Source organism: Scyliorhinus canicula, chromosome 9 (genome assembly GCF_902713615.1).
Source record: "Scyliorhinus canicula chromosome 9, sScyCan1.1, whole genome shotgun sequence".
Taxonomy (NCBI): Eukaryota; Metazoa; Chordata; class Chondrichthyes; order Carcharhiniformes; family Scyliorhinidae; genus Scyliorhinus; species Scyliorhinus canicula.
The window spans coordinates 115,190,702-115,209,000 of NC_052154.1; the positions used below are offsets into that span (position 1 = coordinate 115,190,702).

General features: G+C 48.7%; 1 protein-coding gene across 7 annotated transcripts in view; it reads left to right on the top strand.

Annotated features, from left to right (window-relative positions):
- The window catches only part of dgkza (diacylglycerol kinase, zeta a), a 922,143-nt gene that overhangs the window by 634,558 nt on the left and 269,286 nt on the right, over window positions 1-18,299 (top strand). For all 7 annotated transcript variants that reach the window (XM_038807436.1, XM_038807432.1, XM_038807431.1 and 4 more), the window contains 4 exons: window positions 1,169-1,247; window positions 2,402-2,457; window positions 3,524-3,586; window positions 7,221-7,294. In XM_038807436.1, the coding sequence (XP_038663364.1) occupies window positions 1,169-1,247; window positions 2,402-2,457; window positions 3,524-3,586; window positions 7,221-7,294 (272 nt within the window). The remainder of the gene's footprint in view (window positions 1-1,168; window positions 1,248-2,401; window positions 2,458-3,523; window positions 3,587-7,220; window positions 7,295-18,299) is intronic.

Sequence of the window (18,299 nt, forward strand, 5' to 3'; positions counted from 1 at the left end):
CACAGTAACTGCAATAAACCGCTGATCAAGATAGCATTATTCAAAAAGTTTTGTTATTTAGGAACAGCAATAAAATGAAATTGCACTATTAGAAGGTGCTTTGAAACGGGAGGTACCTGTACTAACCTGTGGCCTTAATCATGTTGCTGCTTATGGAAGCTTGCTGTGCAGTCTATTTTCAAGCAGAATGAAGGCTCCATAGCAGCTCCAGCAGTGCTGACCTTGTCCATCTGCCTGGATGTCTCCTTGCAAGCTTTTATTGCCTTGATGGTGGTGTGCCTTAGCAGGAAAGTAAAAAATAGGATCTATGACACACAGACCGGCTATTTGGCCCATGTCAATGTTCATGTTGCACACGGACCTCCTCCCAGCCTCACCCTGTCAGTATAACATTCTCTCCATTTCCCCCTTCTCAATTATCCAACTTGCCCTTAACTACATTCATGCAATTCACCTCAGCTACCCGCTGTGAAAGCGATCGCTCACATTCCATTCTGAATTCCCTGTCAATTTACTGATGTTATCTTCCATTTATAACTCCTAGTTTTAGGATTCTCAACTCCAGGAAATATTGACCTTGTCCACTCATCCCAGGAACCGGTCTAGTGAACCTCTGTTACTCTCTGAGAGGCCGATATGTTCTCTCCTGTGGGATGAGTCACAGTGTGATACACCCATTGTTTCATTTTTTGCACCTGTCATAGAAGCTTCTCACGCACATATCTGGCTGAGAGTGACCCTAGCTATTGGCCAGTTGTATCCACCGCACACATCTGGCTGCAGAAGCCCCCTCACGCAGGCCCATCAGAGGAGTTTGCAGAAGAGCAGGACATGTTTAGCGGGGGGTTGGTTTAGCACAGGGCTAAATTGCTGACTTTTAAAGCAGACCAAGGCAGGCCAGCAGCATGGTTCAATTCCCGTACCAGCCTCCCCGAACAGGTGCCGGAATGTGGCGACTAGGGGCTTTTAACAGTAACTTCATTTGAAGCCGACTCGTGACAATAAGCGATTTTCATTTTATGTTGATACACCAACTGACAGCATGGCTCAAACACTTGCTGTGGTTTGTTCACCTTGTGCACAGTGGCTGAGGCGCCCACTGGGAAGCTCAGTATTCTCGGTAAGACTTTTTTTCACACAGACACATTTTATCTTTTTCTATTTGCAGCTTCCACTCGATGTCTTCAACAACTACTTCAGCCTTGGCTTTGATGCCCACGTGACTCTGGAGTTTCATGAGTCCCGAGGTATGTCGGAATGGGAAATGCATCCCAAAATGTTCATTTGTATTTGTTCCTAGGCTAGTTCCTCGCTCCAAACCATGTTCAATCCCTTGGAAAAAGTTATTTGGACAAATAGAAACTTTTTATTGTGAAGGATGTTGCCACATTAACGGCACAGCTTCCATTTTATTTGTGGTCTGAGATTTGGACACATGGGGGTCTTTGGGTGAGAGCCTGTGTCGAGCCGCACTGTGACATGTCACATTGAAACTCCATCCATGTGTCTGGAGCCCCAGTTGCTGCCTACTTTGCGATACTGTTTGCCCGTGGAACCCTCTCTTTCACTTGCCCCACAGTGGGAGTACCTTTACCAGATGGACTGAAAAGGTTCATAAAGAAGGCAGGCTCACTACCACCTTCTCAAAGCAACTCGTGCAGTAAATGCTGGCCTTGACTGCCTTTCGTGGAATTAGCTAATTCTTTTGACTCTTAAAGGGACAGTGCTTCTGTTGAAAGACATTTTCAACCTGTGCTGGTGACATTGTGACCTTTTAACCTTGTAGACATCATAGAACTGCAGAAACATCACTGTCAATAGAGCTGAATACTGTCTGGCTCCTGCTCTGACTGAATAATAGTGAGACACTCACACTTGAGGCTTGAGATGGCACTGCATATGCTAGAAACCTATTGCTAATTTGACACCAAGGGCAAGGTTTTCCAGTCGTGCCCACCCCGACACTGGAAATTCACGCCCAAGGTCAATGGACCTTTAAATGCTCCGTCAAATTTTCCGTCCCACCTGTGACAATTCCCCCGGTGGGCAGGGCCAGAAAATTTACCCCCAATCATTTCCACTTCACCCATCTCCTATTTTGCTTAAATCGAAGTTGTGACCATTATTAGTATTGAAAGCCAAAGCGTGCTCTAAATGCAGGGTTTGGAAAGTTGTCTCTTTAAATGGAGAGATTTAGACAGCCTCAATCTCGATGCTAAATCACTTCTGACTTTTTTGAACAAAAGCGAGCAATATTTATTTTTAACTAGAGTTGCCGATTGTTACCGCACATTACAGCAAGTGGGAAATGATGGCCACATTCAATGCTGAGTGGCAGGCTAAGTCATTTGTCGTTCACTTTAATTGTAAGCTGTCACTGATACTCAATTTCTTCTTCCAGAGGCCAAGCCAGAGAAATTTAACAGTCGGTTTAGGAATAAAATGTTCTACGCTGGGGTATGTAACAATTGTGATTCATGATAAGCCTTTGACTATTGAATGTTTTTCATTGTTGGAAGATGCCAGAGGCCCAGTCCTGATTACTACCTTTTTAATGAAACATTCTGCTGTATTGCTAATTTGGGGTCATCCTCAACAGGAGGTGCCATTTGTACCCCCCAATTTATTTTTTATACCAAATAATTTGCTGCTGCAATAAAGCTGTGCTAACTTTAGGGGATGATGCAATCAAAATAAAAACAAAATTGTTGGAAGGTCAGGCAGCATCTGGGAGAGAGAGAGAAAAAAAGCAAGCTAAGATTTCAGGTTGACAATCTGGCATCAGGACAGAATAGTAGAGATTTAACAGTTTTGGAGCAAGTACTAGTGGTGGGAGGGTGGGGCAGGTGGAAAAGGAACAAATGGGGGACGGTCTGTGACTGAGTGACAGGCAGGAGTGATCAAATGATGAAAGAGATGGATGATGGTGCAAAGCAAAAGGTGGTAATGAGACGAGGAGAAAAGCAAAAGATGGGTCAAAAGGAAGTTCAAGCAGAATATCAGAGCATGAGGAATTAGCGCTGAAAATCTTTTAAAGAGGAGAAGGTGGGTGAAGCAATATTTTATTGTTGAATTCAACTTATGAAATATTAAGTGTCAGTTGCTGCCCTTTCTGTCAAGTGTGCACGTGTGATAGTGCTCTGTGCTGTGCAGTATGGTAATCAGAGAGACCCAGGGTTTCTCAGGCTGCCAGAGGAATCAGCTCTGGGTCTGGTCCTTGGAAAGTACGATTAATATGGAAGTACAAGTCTGCGCTACATTGGGTCACTTTCATATATTTTTTGACAACTGGAGTGGTATCACCCTAGGCCTGAGTACAGGATTCCCTCTGTACACTCCAGGGATTGATTTGGGCTCTTGGCTAGGTGGGTCTGAAATGGAGAAATTTTGTTTAACCATGTTTTTATTCATAAAGTTCTGCAATGGATTTGTTCTCCATTATATGGGTGAAACATTAACTCCCATATTTTCTTTCAGTGTTACTCGCCAGTGTAACTGTGTCACCTTCTCTTGTATTCTCCAGACGGCATTTTCAGATTTCATCATGAGAAGCTCCAAAGATTTAGCCAAACATATCAAAGTGGTGGTAAGTGCGCACACGTTATCTGGAAAATGTAATACTTGAGGTTACTTGTCGCATCCCCAATATCATGCATCAACTTGTGCCACACCCCGGTAACTTTTGAGGACCTGTGTGACACCCCGGTAACCTGCAAGGACCTGTGTGACACGCTTGTAATCTAAGGACTTGTGCGGAGTCTGCATGTTCTCCCTGTGTCTGCATGGGTTTCCTCCGGGTGCTCCGGTTTCCACACACAAGTCCTGAAAACGTGCTATGAGGTAATTTGGACATTCTGAATTCTCCCTCTATGTACCCGAATAGGCGTCGGAATGTGGCGACTAGGGGCATTTCACAGTAACTTAATTGCAGTGTTAATGTAAGCCTACTTGTGACAATAAAGATTATTATATTATATTATCCCCGTAACCTGCAAGGACCTGTGTACCTCTTGTCATCTTCATGGACCTATGTCATAATTCCATGCACCTGTTGGACCTGTGCATCATTCCCACTAACCTGCAAGGACCGATGTCACATTCCCACTAACCTACTAGGACCTGTGCCACATTCCCACTAATCTGCGAGGACCTGTGCAATAGAAACATGAGTGCAGGAGGAGACCATTTAGCCCCTCGAGCTTGTCCTGCCATTCAGTTAGGTCATGGCTGATTTATTTTTCTTGTTTCTATTGTCACCTAGTCTAACAAAAATCTTTCAATCTCAGTTTTGAAATTTTCAATTGGTTTAAACTCAGCTAATTTTTGAGGGAAGAAATTTCCAGATTTCCACCATCCTTTGAGTAAAGAACTGCTTTCTGTCATCACCCCTCAGTAGCCTAGCTCTAATTTTAAGGACTTCCTCACCAATAATTTCTCTCTTTATACCCTATCAATTCCATTGAGCATCTTAAACACCTGTTATATCACCCCTCAACCTTCTATATTCAAAGGAATGCAAGTCTAGTCTGTGAAACTGTCCAATAATTTAGCTGTAATAATCCAGGTATCATCCGGATGAATCTGAGGTGTGTCCCCTCCAAGGTCCTCCTCAGCTGTGGTATCCAGAACTGAGTGCTGATCTCCAGGTGGGATCCAAGTCTGTATAGCTGCAATATAACTTCTTCATATTCCAAGCCTTTTGAGATTTAAAAAAAAAACTTTGTATTGGCCTTTTAATTTACTTGTTGTGTCTATCACCTGAGTTATGGGGATTTCTTAGCTGACATCCTGTGCAGCACCGAGGGAGGTTCCATCTGCTCCTCAGTTGGATGTAAAAGATCCCACAAAATTATTTTGAGGAAGAGTAGAGGTTTTATCCGTCGTGTCTGAGCCAATATTTATCACTTCAATCAACATCCCAAAGACATTAACTGGTCATGATCACATTGTCGATTGTGAGAGCTTGTTGATTGACTATCACGTTGCCCGCATTTCAACAGTGACCACACTTCAAAAGTGTTGGATTGGCTGTATAGCATTTTGGGATGTTCTGAGGTCACACCTGGCTCCATTATAAATTCACGTCTTTTTTCCTTTTTCTGGTTTGGGCCCCAAAGCCCGGCTTAATCACCGTTCCCAGCATCTTGCCATTTAAGGAATATTCTCATCAATCTTTCTTGGGTCCTCCCTCTTTCCCACATTGAACTGCATCTGCCACAGTCTGGCCCACTCACTTAATCTATTGATATCCACTTGCAACATGCTGCTAGCATCTACACTATTTACTGTGCCACTTAACCTGGTGTCATCAGCAAGCTTACACGTCTGGCTCTCTACTTCTTCATCCAAACTCTTTAAAAATACAAAATGAAATCAGAGGCCCCTGTGTAGGCCATTGGGGAAACAGCACTACAAAAACAATAACCTGTGCTTATATAGCAGTTTTTTAATGTTCTACATTGTTTTACACAGGAATGTTACAAAACAAAATTATATAAAACAAAATTCAGGAGAGTTATAAAGCAAAATGTGATACTGAGCCATGTGAAGCTGGTGCATGTGTTGGGTTTTGAGGAGTATCTTCAAGGAGGAAAGTGAGGTAGAGAGGTTTAGGGAGGGATTGCCAGAGCTTCGGGCCTAGGTAACTGAAGGCACAGCCACTAAGGGTGGAGCAATGAAAACCGAGAATGCTGAAGAGTGGCAGAATTAGAGAAGCATAGATATTTGGGAGGCTGGAGGAGATTAGAGATAGGGTGGAACGAGGCCAAGGAGAGATTTGAAAACAAGGATGAGAATTTTAAAATGGAAGCGTTGCCTAATTTCACACAATTTCTATTTGTTGCACTCTGCGGCCCTGTTGCACTCTGCACTCTGTGTGCAGCCACACATGCATGTATCTTAAAGGGCACGACCTGCTTGTTGACTGCATGGAAGGTTCCAAATTGTAGAGTGGCCGTGCGTCCGTGCAGCTTAGAGGGAATGTCAATGGCAAGTTCGAGCTAGGTATCGTCAGCATACACATGGAAATGATGCTGTATTTTCACAAGCTGACGCTGAGGGGCAGCATGGAGATGTGAAAGTGGGGGTTGGGGATAAATCCTTGGGCAACTCCAGAGGTAACTGAGGGAGCAGAAAGTGAAGCTGTTGCAAGGTTGGCTTTGATTAGGCAAGAATGGAATCGGACAGGAACATTACTACCCGGCCGAACAACAGTGGAGTGACGTTGAACGAGGATGGTGGGGTCAACTGTGTCAAAAGCTGCAGAACGTTCAGGAAGGACGAGGGGAGACATAATTTACCATTGTCACGGTCATATAGGAAGCCATTTGTAACTTTGACACCGGCGTAAACCTGATTGGGGGGATTTGAACATGGAATTTCTGGAAAGATCAGCACGGATTTGGGAGGTGACACCAAGTTGAAGGACGGGGAAATGGAGATGGGATGCTGATTTGTCAGGATGATGGAGTCAATAGTTGTTTTTGATTATGATAAGATCATAAGACATAGGAGCAGAATTAGGCCACTTGGCCCATCGAGTCTGCTCCACCATTCAATCATGGCTGAAATTTTCTCATTCCCATTCTCCTGCCTTCTCCTCATAACCCTTGAAGAGGTGATGTCAGATTAGAATAAGAGAGCCAGCACCTGAAAAGCGAACATGGGTGGTAGTGAATGAAACGAGATGTGTACTGAAAGAAGGGAAAGTAGGTGAGATGGGCAAAGGAGCAGTAGCATTCTGTCAATTGAAGTTCAAACCCATTTGTCCCAACTCTCTGTCCCCAATCTTTTAACCAGTTTGTGTCCAAGTTAATAGGTTCCCGCCAATTCCATTCACATCATTTTTGTAATGGTCTCCTGAGCACGTTAATAAGGTCTGCTCCGAGTTGAAGATGCTTTTACTAAGGTGACACGGGAACGTTTTGTAAAACAGTTCCAGTAGATTATAGATGTATATTCAAATTAATGTTTTCATTCCAATCCCAGTTTAAACACTGGATAATCAAAGAGGTTAATAACCACATTATGACCAAGGATTAGGATGGGTTGGGTGGGGATGGGACCGAAGGAAGTGTTGTAAGCTGCTATAAATAGGCATTTTAGACTTCAGTGGTGAAGGGCTGAATGGTGTCTCAATCAGAAGCATCACACAAACAAAAATGTTGTCGCCCTTTTGGTTGATTCACTAACCTGACCTTTCTCCTGTTGCTTGTTAACAGTGTGATGGAACAGACCTGACGTCCAAGATTCAGGACCTAAAGCTCCAGTGTATTGTATTCCTGAACATTCCAAGGTAAGGTTCTTAATACCAAACCTCTAGTGAGCTGAGCTGCCCAGTGCGTAGGATGCAAAGATGTTGCCAGTCAGTATATTGGCTGGATGAATTCCCTCTGTATTTCTCCCTCGCGTTCTGGGCATTGGGTTTGTATCAAGGCCTATGCCAGGCCAGTTGAAACAATGCCATTGAGATTTGTGGTGTTCAGTGTTCCACGCAGCTTTGCCGAAACACTGAACACGATTCTTCTGCCTCCAAGCTGCATGTGTCTCATCAGCAGGAGATGGCGCGCTGTTCGCTGGCGGTGGAATTCTCTGCTCCTGCCGCTGCCAATGGGAATTACAATTGAAGTTATCCAATGCCGCCGTAAAACATGCGGTCGGGGGTGCGCTGCTAGCGGGACCAGGAATTTCCGCTGCCAGCGAACGGCCGGAGAATTTTGGCCACTGTGTGTCAGTGAAAAGATTTAGTTTATGCAATGGCCTCAAGTGATGAGCTGCCCAGTGTTTTAACTTTCTCACAAGCTGGGATTTCTTGAAACAACAGCTGGAATCATACCGAGCACAAAGGAAGATGCTTGTGGCTGTTAGCGGTCAATCATCTCAGCCCAGGACTTGACTGCAGGTGTTCTTCAGGGTAGTGCCCTAGACCCAACTATCTTCAGTTGCTTCATCAATGATCTTCTCTCTATCCTTAGACCAGAAGTGGGGATGCTTAGAAGCAGTTTGTGTCCATTTTCAGCAAGACCTGGGCAATGTCCAGGCTTAGGCTGACAACTGGCAAGTAATATTTACGCCATGCAAATGCCAGTTTATCACCATCATCAACAAATAGTCCCACTTGATTGGAACCCCATCCACAAACATTCACTCTCTCCTCAACGTACAGTAGCAGGCATGTGTAACATCTACAAGATGTACCGTAGGAACTCACCAAAGCTCCTTAAGGAGCACCTTCCAAACCCAAGACCATTACCATCTAGAAGGACAAGAGCAGATGACACATGGAAACACTACCACCTGGAGGTTTCCCTCCAAGTCACTCACTGACTTGGAAATATATCGCCGTTCCTTTGCTGTTGATGGGTCAAAATCCTGGAACTCCCTCCTTAACAGCACTGTGGGTGTACCTACACTACATGAACTGCAACGATTCAAGAAGGCAGTTCATCACCTTCTCGAGAGCAATTCGGGATGGGCAGTAAATGCTGGCCTAGCCTGTGAAAGAATTTAAAAAACTAAGAGCAGATTGGGGTCTGCAGGAAGGCAAGTGAGTGAATAACACCACTTATCGGGAGTTTAATGTCTAAACGTCAGTGAATGAGCAACAGGCTTTGAGCCTAGAGGGAATTATTTTATTTTCAGCCTCAAGTATCTAAGTATCCAGTACGTGACATTGGGGGAAAATTGTGGTGTTCCATTTGTAGTGGACTGTCAGTTTTTCTGGCTTCCTGTTTTCTATGATGTTCTACCTGGCACCTATCCGCCACTTGGAAAAGCCACATTGACCATTTATAAAGGTAGCTTTTAATCTCTCATTGTGCCATACAACTCTCCTGCTGAGTGGGCTGGCTGGAGAATTGATTAGTTCAGTTCCTTAACTAACAATTAGGAGCACAGTAAGAAGTCTCACAACACCATGTTAAAGTCCAACAGGTTTGTTTCGAATCACTGGTTTTAGGAGCACTGCTCCTTCCTCAGGTGAATCACAAGCTAGTGATTCGAAACAAACCTATTGGACTTTAACCCGGTGTTGTAAGACTTCTTACTGTGCCCACCCCTGTCCAACGCCGACATCGCCACATCATAACAATTAGGAGACAGTAGAGCAGACCAGGGTGCTAGTTGCTCTGATTATTTTTTTCACCCATCCTGCAGTGAAGCCTCTGGCCTGTACTGGGCACCAGCCTGGGGTAACATGGTGGTAGGAGCTCCCTGCTTTACCAATTGCACATTGAATTGTTCAGGTGCTCAATTAGTTAGATCTCCAGATGAGGTGCCACCTGGATCATTATCAGTAGGAAAATTTGGGGGGGGGGGGGGGGTGTAGAGAGAGAGAGAAAACAGGCTGCCTCTCTCCTTCGCTTAGTTTATGGAATGGGATACAACTCTGGGAATAGGAATTGGGGTGTAGACTGGGCTATCTGGGGAAAAGTAGGTCAAAGAAAATGGAACCTGATCTGAAGGTTGCGTAGATGCCGTTTGTCTCTTTCGATTTATGCCTGTGATTTGAGCGAAGAGACCACGAGGAGCTGCGTCAATTTTGGTAGGAGGGGAGCTGTGTTGATTTGGGTGGGATGGTAGACGAGCAGCACTCTGCTTTATTGAGCTGGTACAAATTGAGTTTGCTGGCTCTGTGAGTCCCAGTAAGGTTTGGCAGAGCAAATTGCACACATCAGCAGCACTGAAGTAGATTAGCCCACTCGGGTCAGTGGCTGTTTTTTGCCAGTCGAGATGCTGCTGCTTTTCCATGTGTGCATCATCCATGTGCAATTATACTAATTTGCTCAATCTATCCGTCTGCCTGCCTCCAGAGGGGGAAAAAAATGTCTTGAAAGATTTTTTTTTTGGACTCGAAAGTGGACTGAGTTCGATCGTTTATATTAACCAGGATGAAGAGATTGCTTGTCTCATTCGGTTTGTAGTTTTCTGTCATTATCTCCAGAGGTGTGTGACCCCCTCCGACTGTCTGACTCGGTTAAACACGGGTGATAGTCATGGGTATTCCTTTCCTCATCCACCCTTCCACTCCATTCTTCTTCTTTCTGTCTACCAGAGAGAGAGGAGTAAAACATATCCTCCAGGAACACTGGAAAAGATTAAAATTCATTTTTAATGACTGGCATGTTCAAAGTTGATTTTTTTTGGGAACAGGAAATGCTAGAAGTGCAATTTTTGACGCTGGAGCTCCATCAGCAGAAGTTTGAAGTTGTCTTGAATCATTAATATCTTTGAGAGGTGACATTTAGAATGATGACAGATCCTCTGGTAGTGGATCTCAGTAGTTCGTGAGGGTCCTGAAGGTGGTCCATGGGCTACTTTGAAATGATGCGTAACGCCACAACGAAGACCACATAGGAGAATCGTCCCAAATCCTCATCCCGATCACCTGCGTGTCATCATAAGTATGAGTAGCACCAGTTTTCTGAACCGGCTTGATGTTCCTGCTACAACATACAACTGTGAAATTGGATTTTCAACACTAGTGGGCTGAAAGCAAAGAAGAGGAATGGGTTGAACGGGCCGCCCGACAGGAGACTAAAGTTCTTCAACTTTGAACCAGACATCACCTCATTGTTGTCTCATCAAAGATGGATTTCTTCCCATTCATTCCGATGAGTTTTTTTTACTTACCAAGTGAAAGCAGCTTGGGGACGTCTGGTTGGTGGTCCGAAGGGTCTTTTTGCCACAAGTGCTCAGCAGGTGAAAACATTTAAGAACCATTGATGCCCCCTCTGGACAATGGGGAGTGTTTTTGTTCCATTTACAGGATGTGGCATCGCTGGCTAGGCCAGGAATTATTGCCCATCCCTAATTGCCCTTGAGAAGGTGGTGGTGAGCTGCCTTTTTGAGATGCTGCAGTCCATGTGGTGTCGGTACACCCACAGTGCTGTTAGGGAGGTAGTTCTAGGATTGTGACCCAGCGACAGTGAAGGAGCGGCGAGATATTTCCAAACAGTGGTGAGTGACCCGGAGGGGAACCCCCAGGTGGTGGGCTTCCCAGGTATCTGCTGCCCTTTGTCCTTCTATTTGGGAATGGTTGTGAGTTTGGACAGTTCTGTCTGAGGAGTCTTGGTGAGTTGCTACAGTGCATCTTGTACACTGCACATGCTGCTACTATGTGTCAATGATGGAGAGGCTTCAAAGCGATTTGGACATGTTGAGTGATTGGGCAAATATATGGCAGGTGCAGCATAACATGGGTAAATACGAAGTTATCCATTGTGAATGAAGAAACAGAATGGCAGATTATTTAAATGGTGATAGATTGGGAAATGTTGATGTCCTTGTACTCAGTCACTGAAAGCAAATGGTATGTTGGCCTTCGTTGCAAGAGGACCTGAGTACAGGAACAAGGATGCCGTACTGGAGCTGTACAGGAGTATTGTGTGCACTTTTGGTCTCCTTATCTCGGAAAGGATACAGATGTGTGTGTGTATGTATATAAATATATATATAGAGGGAGTGCATCAAATGTTCACCAGGCTGATCTCTGGAGTGGCAGGATTGTCAAATAAGGAGAGATTGTGTCGACTGGGCCTGTATTCACTGGGATTTAAAAGAATGCAAGGGGGTCGAATTAAAACATTATAAATTCTGGCAAACTGGATGCAAGAATGTTGTTTCCCTTGGCTGGGGGTTCCAGAACAAGGGGTCGCAGTCTCAGGATACGCAGTCTCAGGATACGCAGTCTCAGGATACGCAGTCTCAGGATACGGAGTAGGCCGTTTAGGACTCCGTGAGGAGAAATTTCTTCACTCAGAGAGTGGTGAACCTGTGCAATTTCTCACCATAGAAGACTATGGAGGCCATATCGCTGAATATATTTAAGGAAGAAATAGATTTCTAGACTCTGAATGTGTCAACGGGTATGGGGAGAGCACAGGAGTATGGCGTTGAGATAGAGGATCAGCCGTGACCATTTGCACCTTCTCCTCGCGTTTGCGTGGGTTTCGCCCCCCCAACCCAAAGATGGGCCGGCAAGGTGGATTGGCCACGCTAAATTGCCCCTTAGTTGGAAGAAATGAATTGGGTACTTTTGTTGGTGTGGAATTGTTTATCTCTGTCTATTACTTGCTGCTTATGCTGTTTGGCACAAAAGTAGTCTTGTGTTGTAACCTCACCAGGTTGACACATTTTTAGGTATGCCTCGTGCTGCTCTGAGCATGCTGCCCTCCTGCACTCTTCATTGCACCAGGGTTGATCCCTGTCTTGGTGGTAATGGTAGGGTGGGGGTTATCCTGGGCCATGAAGTTACAGATTGTGGCTGAGTACAATCCTGCTGCTAATAATGGTCCACAGCGCCTCATGGATGCCCAGTCTTGAGTTGCTATATCTGTTCGAAGTCTATCCCATTTAGCACCATGGTAGTGCCTCACAACACGATGGAGGGTATCCTCAGTGTGAAGATGAGACTTTGTCTCCACAAGAACTGTGCGGGGGTCACTTCTACCGATACTGTCATGGACAGATACATCTGCAGCAGGCAGATTGGTGAGGATGAGGTCAAATATGTTTTTACCTTTAGTTGATTACTTCACCACCGGCCTAGTCCCAGTCTAGCAGCTATGTCCTTTAGGACCTGGCCAGCTCAGTCTGTGGTGGTACTACCGAGCCACTCTTAGTGATGGACATTGACGCCCCTGCCTAGTGTACATTCTGCGCCTTTGCCATCTTCAGTGCTTCATCCAAGTGGTGTTCAACATGGGACAGTACTGATTCATCAGCTGAGGGAGGACAATACGTGGTGATCAGCAGGAGGTATCCTTGCCAATGTTTGACCTGGTGGCATGAGACTTCATAAGGTCCAGGATCAATGTTGAGGACTCCAGGACAACTTCCTCCCGACTGTATACCACTGCCGCCACCTCTGCTGGGTCTATCCTGCTGGTGAGACAGGAATGGTGATGATGGTGCCTGGGATATTGTCTGTAAGGTATGATTCTGTGGGTGCTACTGTGCTCCCAATTTAGCACAAGCCCCCAGGTATTATGAAGGAGAACTCTGCAGTGTCGATAGGGCTGGTTTTGCCATTGTCGTTTCTGGTGCCGAAATCAATTCTGGGTAGTCAGTTTGGTTTCACTCCTCATAAACCTTTTAGCAGCCTGGAACAACCGAGTGTCTAGTTAGGCCATTTCAGAGGCATTGAAGAGTCAGCCGCATTGCTGTGGATCTGGAGTCACATGTAGGCCAGACCAGGTAAAGATGAGAGATTACCTTCCCTCAAGGACATTAGTGAACCAGATGGGTTTTTGCGACAATGGTTTAAGGATCAATCACCATTGGACTTTTAATTCAGATTTTTATTGATCGAATTCAGTTCCTCCATCTGCCGTGGTGGGATTTGAACCTGGGTTCCCAGAGCATTACCTTGGCTCTCTGAATTGCTAGCCCAATGACAATAACACTACACCACCGCCTCCCCCTTCAGGGCCGGCATTGGGGGAGGAGAGAGGAAGAATCTTCTCCATGGTGGGCAGCACAGGAGCACAAGTGGATAGCACTGTGGCTTCACAGCGCCAGAGTCCCAGGTTTGATTCCCTGCTGGGTCACTGTCTGTGTAGAGTCTGCACGTTCTCCCCGTGTCTGCGTGGGTTTCCTGCGCGTGCTCCGGTTTTCTCCCACAGTCCAAAGACGTGCAGGTTAGATGGATTGGCCATGATAAATTGTCCTTCATGTCCAAAACGGTTAGGAGGGGATACTGGGTTATGCGGATAGGGTGCAAGTGAGGGCTTAAGTAGGTCAGTGTAGACTCGATGGGCCGAATGGCCCCCTTCTGCACTGTATGTTCTAGTTGGTTAAAGATCAGGTTTAACAAGATTGCTAATTGGCTGGGAAGAGATAAGTGACTTCACTCTCATTTGGAACCAAGAGTGTGCCTTTGACCTTATGGTAATGTTCTCTCAACCCCCCCCCCCCCCCAACCATAAGGCATAGGTGCAAAGTTAGGCCACTTGGCCCATCGAGTCTGCTCCGCCATTAAATCATGGCTGATATTTTTATCATCCCCTTATTGACCCAGAACCTATCTATCTCTGTCTTAAAGACACTCTGTGTGATTTGGCTCCACAGCCTTCTGCGGCAAAGAGTTCCACAGATTCACCACCCTCTGGCTGAAGAAATTCCTCCTCATCTCTGTTTTAAAGGATCGTCCCTTTAGTCTGAGATTGTGCACTCTGAATCATAGAATAGAATCATGGAATCACTACAGTGCAGGAGGCAATTCGGCCTATCGAGTCTGCACTGATCATCTCAAAGAACACCCTACCTAGGCCCACAACCCACCCTGCAACCCAATCACCCCACCTAACCTTTTGAACACGAGGGCAATTTATCATGGTATGGTTCTAGATTTTCATACAAGTGGAAACATCCTCTCCAAATCCACTCTATCTAGGCCTCGCAGTATCCTGTAAATTTCAATAAGATCCCCTCATCCTTTTTTTTTAAATATAATTTTAATTCAAATTTTCAAATTTTCACACAATATTAATAACAAAAAATACTAAGAACAGAAAGAACAGACCCCCCCCCCCCCCCCCCCCGGTGTATACAAACGAGAAAAATAAATTAACCAGGGGTTCAATTGCCAGTGCAAAGAGCAGGGGGGACAAGGGACACCCCTGCCTCGTCCCTCGGTGTAACCGAAAATACCCCGACCTCTTCCTATTCGGGGCCTCATATAACAGCCTCACCCACCTGACAAACCCCTCCCCGAACCCAAACATTTCCAGCACCTCCCACAAGTACCCCCACTCAACCCTATCAAAGGCCTTCTCTGCGTCCAGCGCCACCACTATCTCTGCCTCCTCTGCTACCGCCGGCATCATTATAACATTCAAGAGCCTCCGTACATTAGTGTTCAGCTGCCTGCCCTACATGATCCCCGTCTGATCCTCGTGGATAACCTGCGGCACACAGTCCTCTATCCTCGTGGCTACAATCTTCGCCAGCAGCTTGGCGTCTACATTTAAGAGTGAGATCGGCCTGCATGACACACACTGCAGGGGATCCTTGTCCCGCTTAAGGATCAAGGAAATCAGAGCCCGAGAACCCATCCGGCTCCGGCGCCTTCCCCGACTGCATGCTCCCTATCCCAGTGACCAACTCCTCCAGCACAATCGGCGCCCCCAGCCCCTCCACCTGCCCTTCGTCCACCTTCGGGAATCTTAGCCGGTCCAAGAAGCACCCCATTCCCCCCCTCCGCTGGGGGTTCAGACCGATACAGTTCCTCATAGAAGTCCCTGAAGACCCCATTAATGTCTACCCCCCTTCGCACCACATTTTCTCCCCTATCCTTAACTCCACCAATCTCCCTGGCCGCATCCCGCTTACGGAGCTGGTGCGCCAGCATCCTGCTCGCCTTCTCCCCATATTCATACACCGCTCCCTGTGCCTTCCTCCACTGAGCTTCCACCTTTCTGGTGGTCAGCAGGTCAAACTCTGCCTGGAGGCTTCCTCAGCAATCCCTCCTCTGGAGCCTCCACGTATCTCCTGTCCACCCTCACCATCTCCCCCACCAGCCTCTCCCTCTCTCTCCGCTCTCTCCTCTTCCTGTGGGCTCGAATCGAGATCAACTCCCCTCTAACCACCGCCTTCAGCGCCTCCCAGACCGTCCCCACTCTGACCTCCCCATTATCGTTGTCCTCCAGGTACCTCTTGATACATCCTCAAACCCGCCCGCCCACCTCCTCGTCTGCCAGCAGCCCCACCTCTAAGCGCCAAAGCGGGCGCTGGTCTCTCTCCTCCCCCAGCTCGAGGTCCACCCAGTGCGGGGCATGATCAGAAATGGCTATCGCCGAGTACTCAGTATCCTCCACTCTCGCAATCAGCGCCCTTCTCATAACAAAAAAATAAATCCGGGAATAGGCCTTATGCACATGGGAGAAGTATGAAAATTCCCTGGCCCTCGGCCTCGCAAACCTCCATGGGTCAACCCCTCCCATCTGGTCCATAAACCCCCTCAGCACCTTACCCGCCGCTGGCCTCCTACCCTTTCTGGATCGATCCAGTGCCAGATCTAGGACCGTGTTGAAATCTCCCCCCCCCCATTATCAGGCCCCCCGTCTCCAAGTCTGGAATCCGGCCCAACATGCGCCGCATGAAACCCGCATCGTCCCAATTCGGGGCGTATACATTGACCAGCACCACCCACTCCACCCTGCAGCTTGCCGCTTACCATCACATACCTCCCGACGCTGTCTGCCACCACGTTTGACGCCTCGAACGACACCCTCTTTCCCACCAGGATCGCCACCCCACCCCGATTTTTTTGCATCCAGCCCCGAATGAAACACTTGGCCTACCCATCCCTTCCGCAATCTAACCTGATCCGCCACCTTCAGGTGCGTCTCCTGAAGCATGACCACATCTGCCTTCAGCCCCTTCAGGTGCGCAAACACGCGGGCCCGTTTGACCGGCCCATTCAGTCCCCTTACATTCCAGGTTATCAGCTGGATCAGGGGGCTACCTACCCCCCCACCCCGCCGGTTAGCCATTACCCTTTCTCAGCCCGCCACGTGCCCACGCCCCCCACTCGGCCCGTTCCCCACAGCGGCAGACCCCCATCCTGACCTCCTCTACCTGCTCCAGCTCCCTCTTGGCCATTGCAGCAGCAACCTGGTGCCCCCCCCCCCCCCCCCCCCCCCCCCCCCGGCTAGGGCCCCCCCTAGCTGCGTTCCTCCCTCCATTGCACTCCCGTAAGCAGGGCCAGCTCAAGGCACCGGCAAATCGGGCAGTCGCCCGGGGTGCCATGTGCTAGGGTGCGCCAGACTCGGGTCCCGCGCATGCGCAGTTGGGCCGGTGCCAACCAGCGCATGCGCGGTGGCCGCCCTCCCCCAGGGCGGCCCCCCCCCCTCGGTCCCCCCCCCCGCTCGGTCCGCTCCCCCGCTCGGTCCGCTCCCCCCGCCCCCCCCCTCGGGTCCGCCCCCCCGCCCCCCCCTCGGGTCCGCCCCCCCGCTCGGTCCGCTCCCCCCGCCCCCCCACCCTCTGTCTCCCCCCCCCCTGCCCCCTCGCTCGGGTCCGCCCCCCCCCTCGGGTCCGCCCCCCCCCCCTCGGCCCCCTCGCCCCTTGCCCCCCCCCCCCCCCCAAGGGCGCCTAAGTTCAGCTTGCCCGGGGCGCCAGCAACCCTAGGGCCGGCGCTGCCCGTAAGTCAGCTGACTCCTGCTGCCTCGGCCACTCCCGCCACTCCTTCGACCCCTCCCACCGTGGGGCTTCACCTCCCCTCCCCCCCCCCCCCCATTGCCCACCAGCAGGCTCTCCTCCCCCCTCCACCGCTCTCAGCACGGGAAAAAACCCGCGCTTCCCAGCTCAATAAACAGAGAACCCCCCCCTCACAATGTAACACAGCTACATGCGAACCCCCATACCCAACCCTCCGTTTGAGTCCAGTTTCTCAGCCTGTACGAAGGCCCACGCCTCCTCCGGGGACTCAAAGTAAAAGTGTCGGTCCTTGTAGGTGACCCACAGACGCGCCGGCTGCAGCATGCCGAACTTCACTCCCTTTCTGTGTAGCACCGCCGTCCGGTTATACCCGGCCCTCTCCTTTGTCACCTCCGCACTCCAGTCCTGGTAGATCCGTACCTCCGCGTTCTCCCATCTGCTGCTCCGCTGCTTCTTGGCCCACCTGAGCACACACTCCCCCCGGTCAGCCATCTGGTGGAACCGCACCACCACCACCCGCGGCGGCTCATTAGGCTTGGGCCTTCTCGCCAGTACTCTGTGGGGCCCCCTCCAGCTGTAGGGGCCCCTGAAAGGACCCTGCTCCCATCAGCGAATTTAACATGATGACCACATAGGCCCCCATGTCCGACCCCTCCAGCCCCTCCATGAGGCCCAGGATCCGCAGATCTTTCCGCCTCGAACGATTCTCCATCTCCTCGAACCGCTCCTGCCATTTTTTATGGAGCTCCTCGTGCGTCTCCACCTTCAACGCGAGGCCTAAGATCTCATCCTTGTTTTAGGAGACCTTTTGCCGGACCCCTCGGATCACCACCTCCTGGGCCTTCTGAGTTTCCAGTAGCTTACCAATTGAAGCCTCTATCGACTCCAGCCACTCTGTTTTGAGTTCCCTGAAGCAGCGCTAAAGAGCCTCCTGCTGCCCCTCCGCCCACTGCATCCATGCCGCCTGGTCTCCGCCCGCCGCCATCTTGTGCTTCTTCCCTCGCTCCTGCTTTGGCTTTGCTGCCACTTTTTTGCTCGCCCCACTCCTGGTCCAGGCCATACACCGCTGGGGAAATGTTGCTGACTCCTTCCCATACCGGGTGACGTCGAAAAAGTTCCGTTGGGGGCCCTAAAAAGAGCCC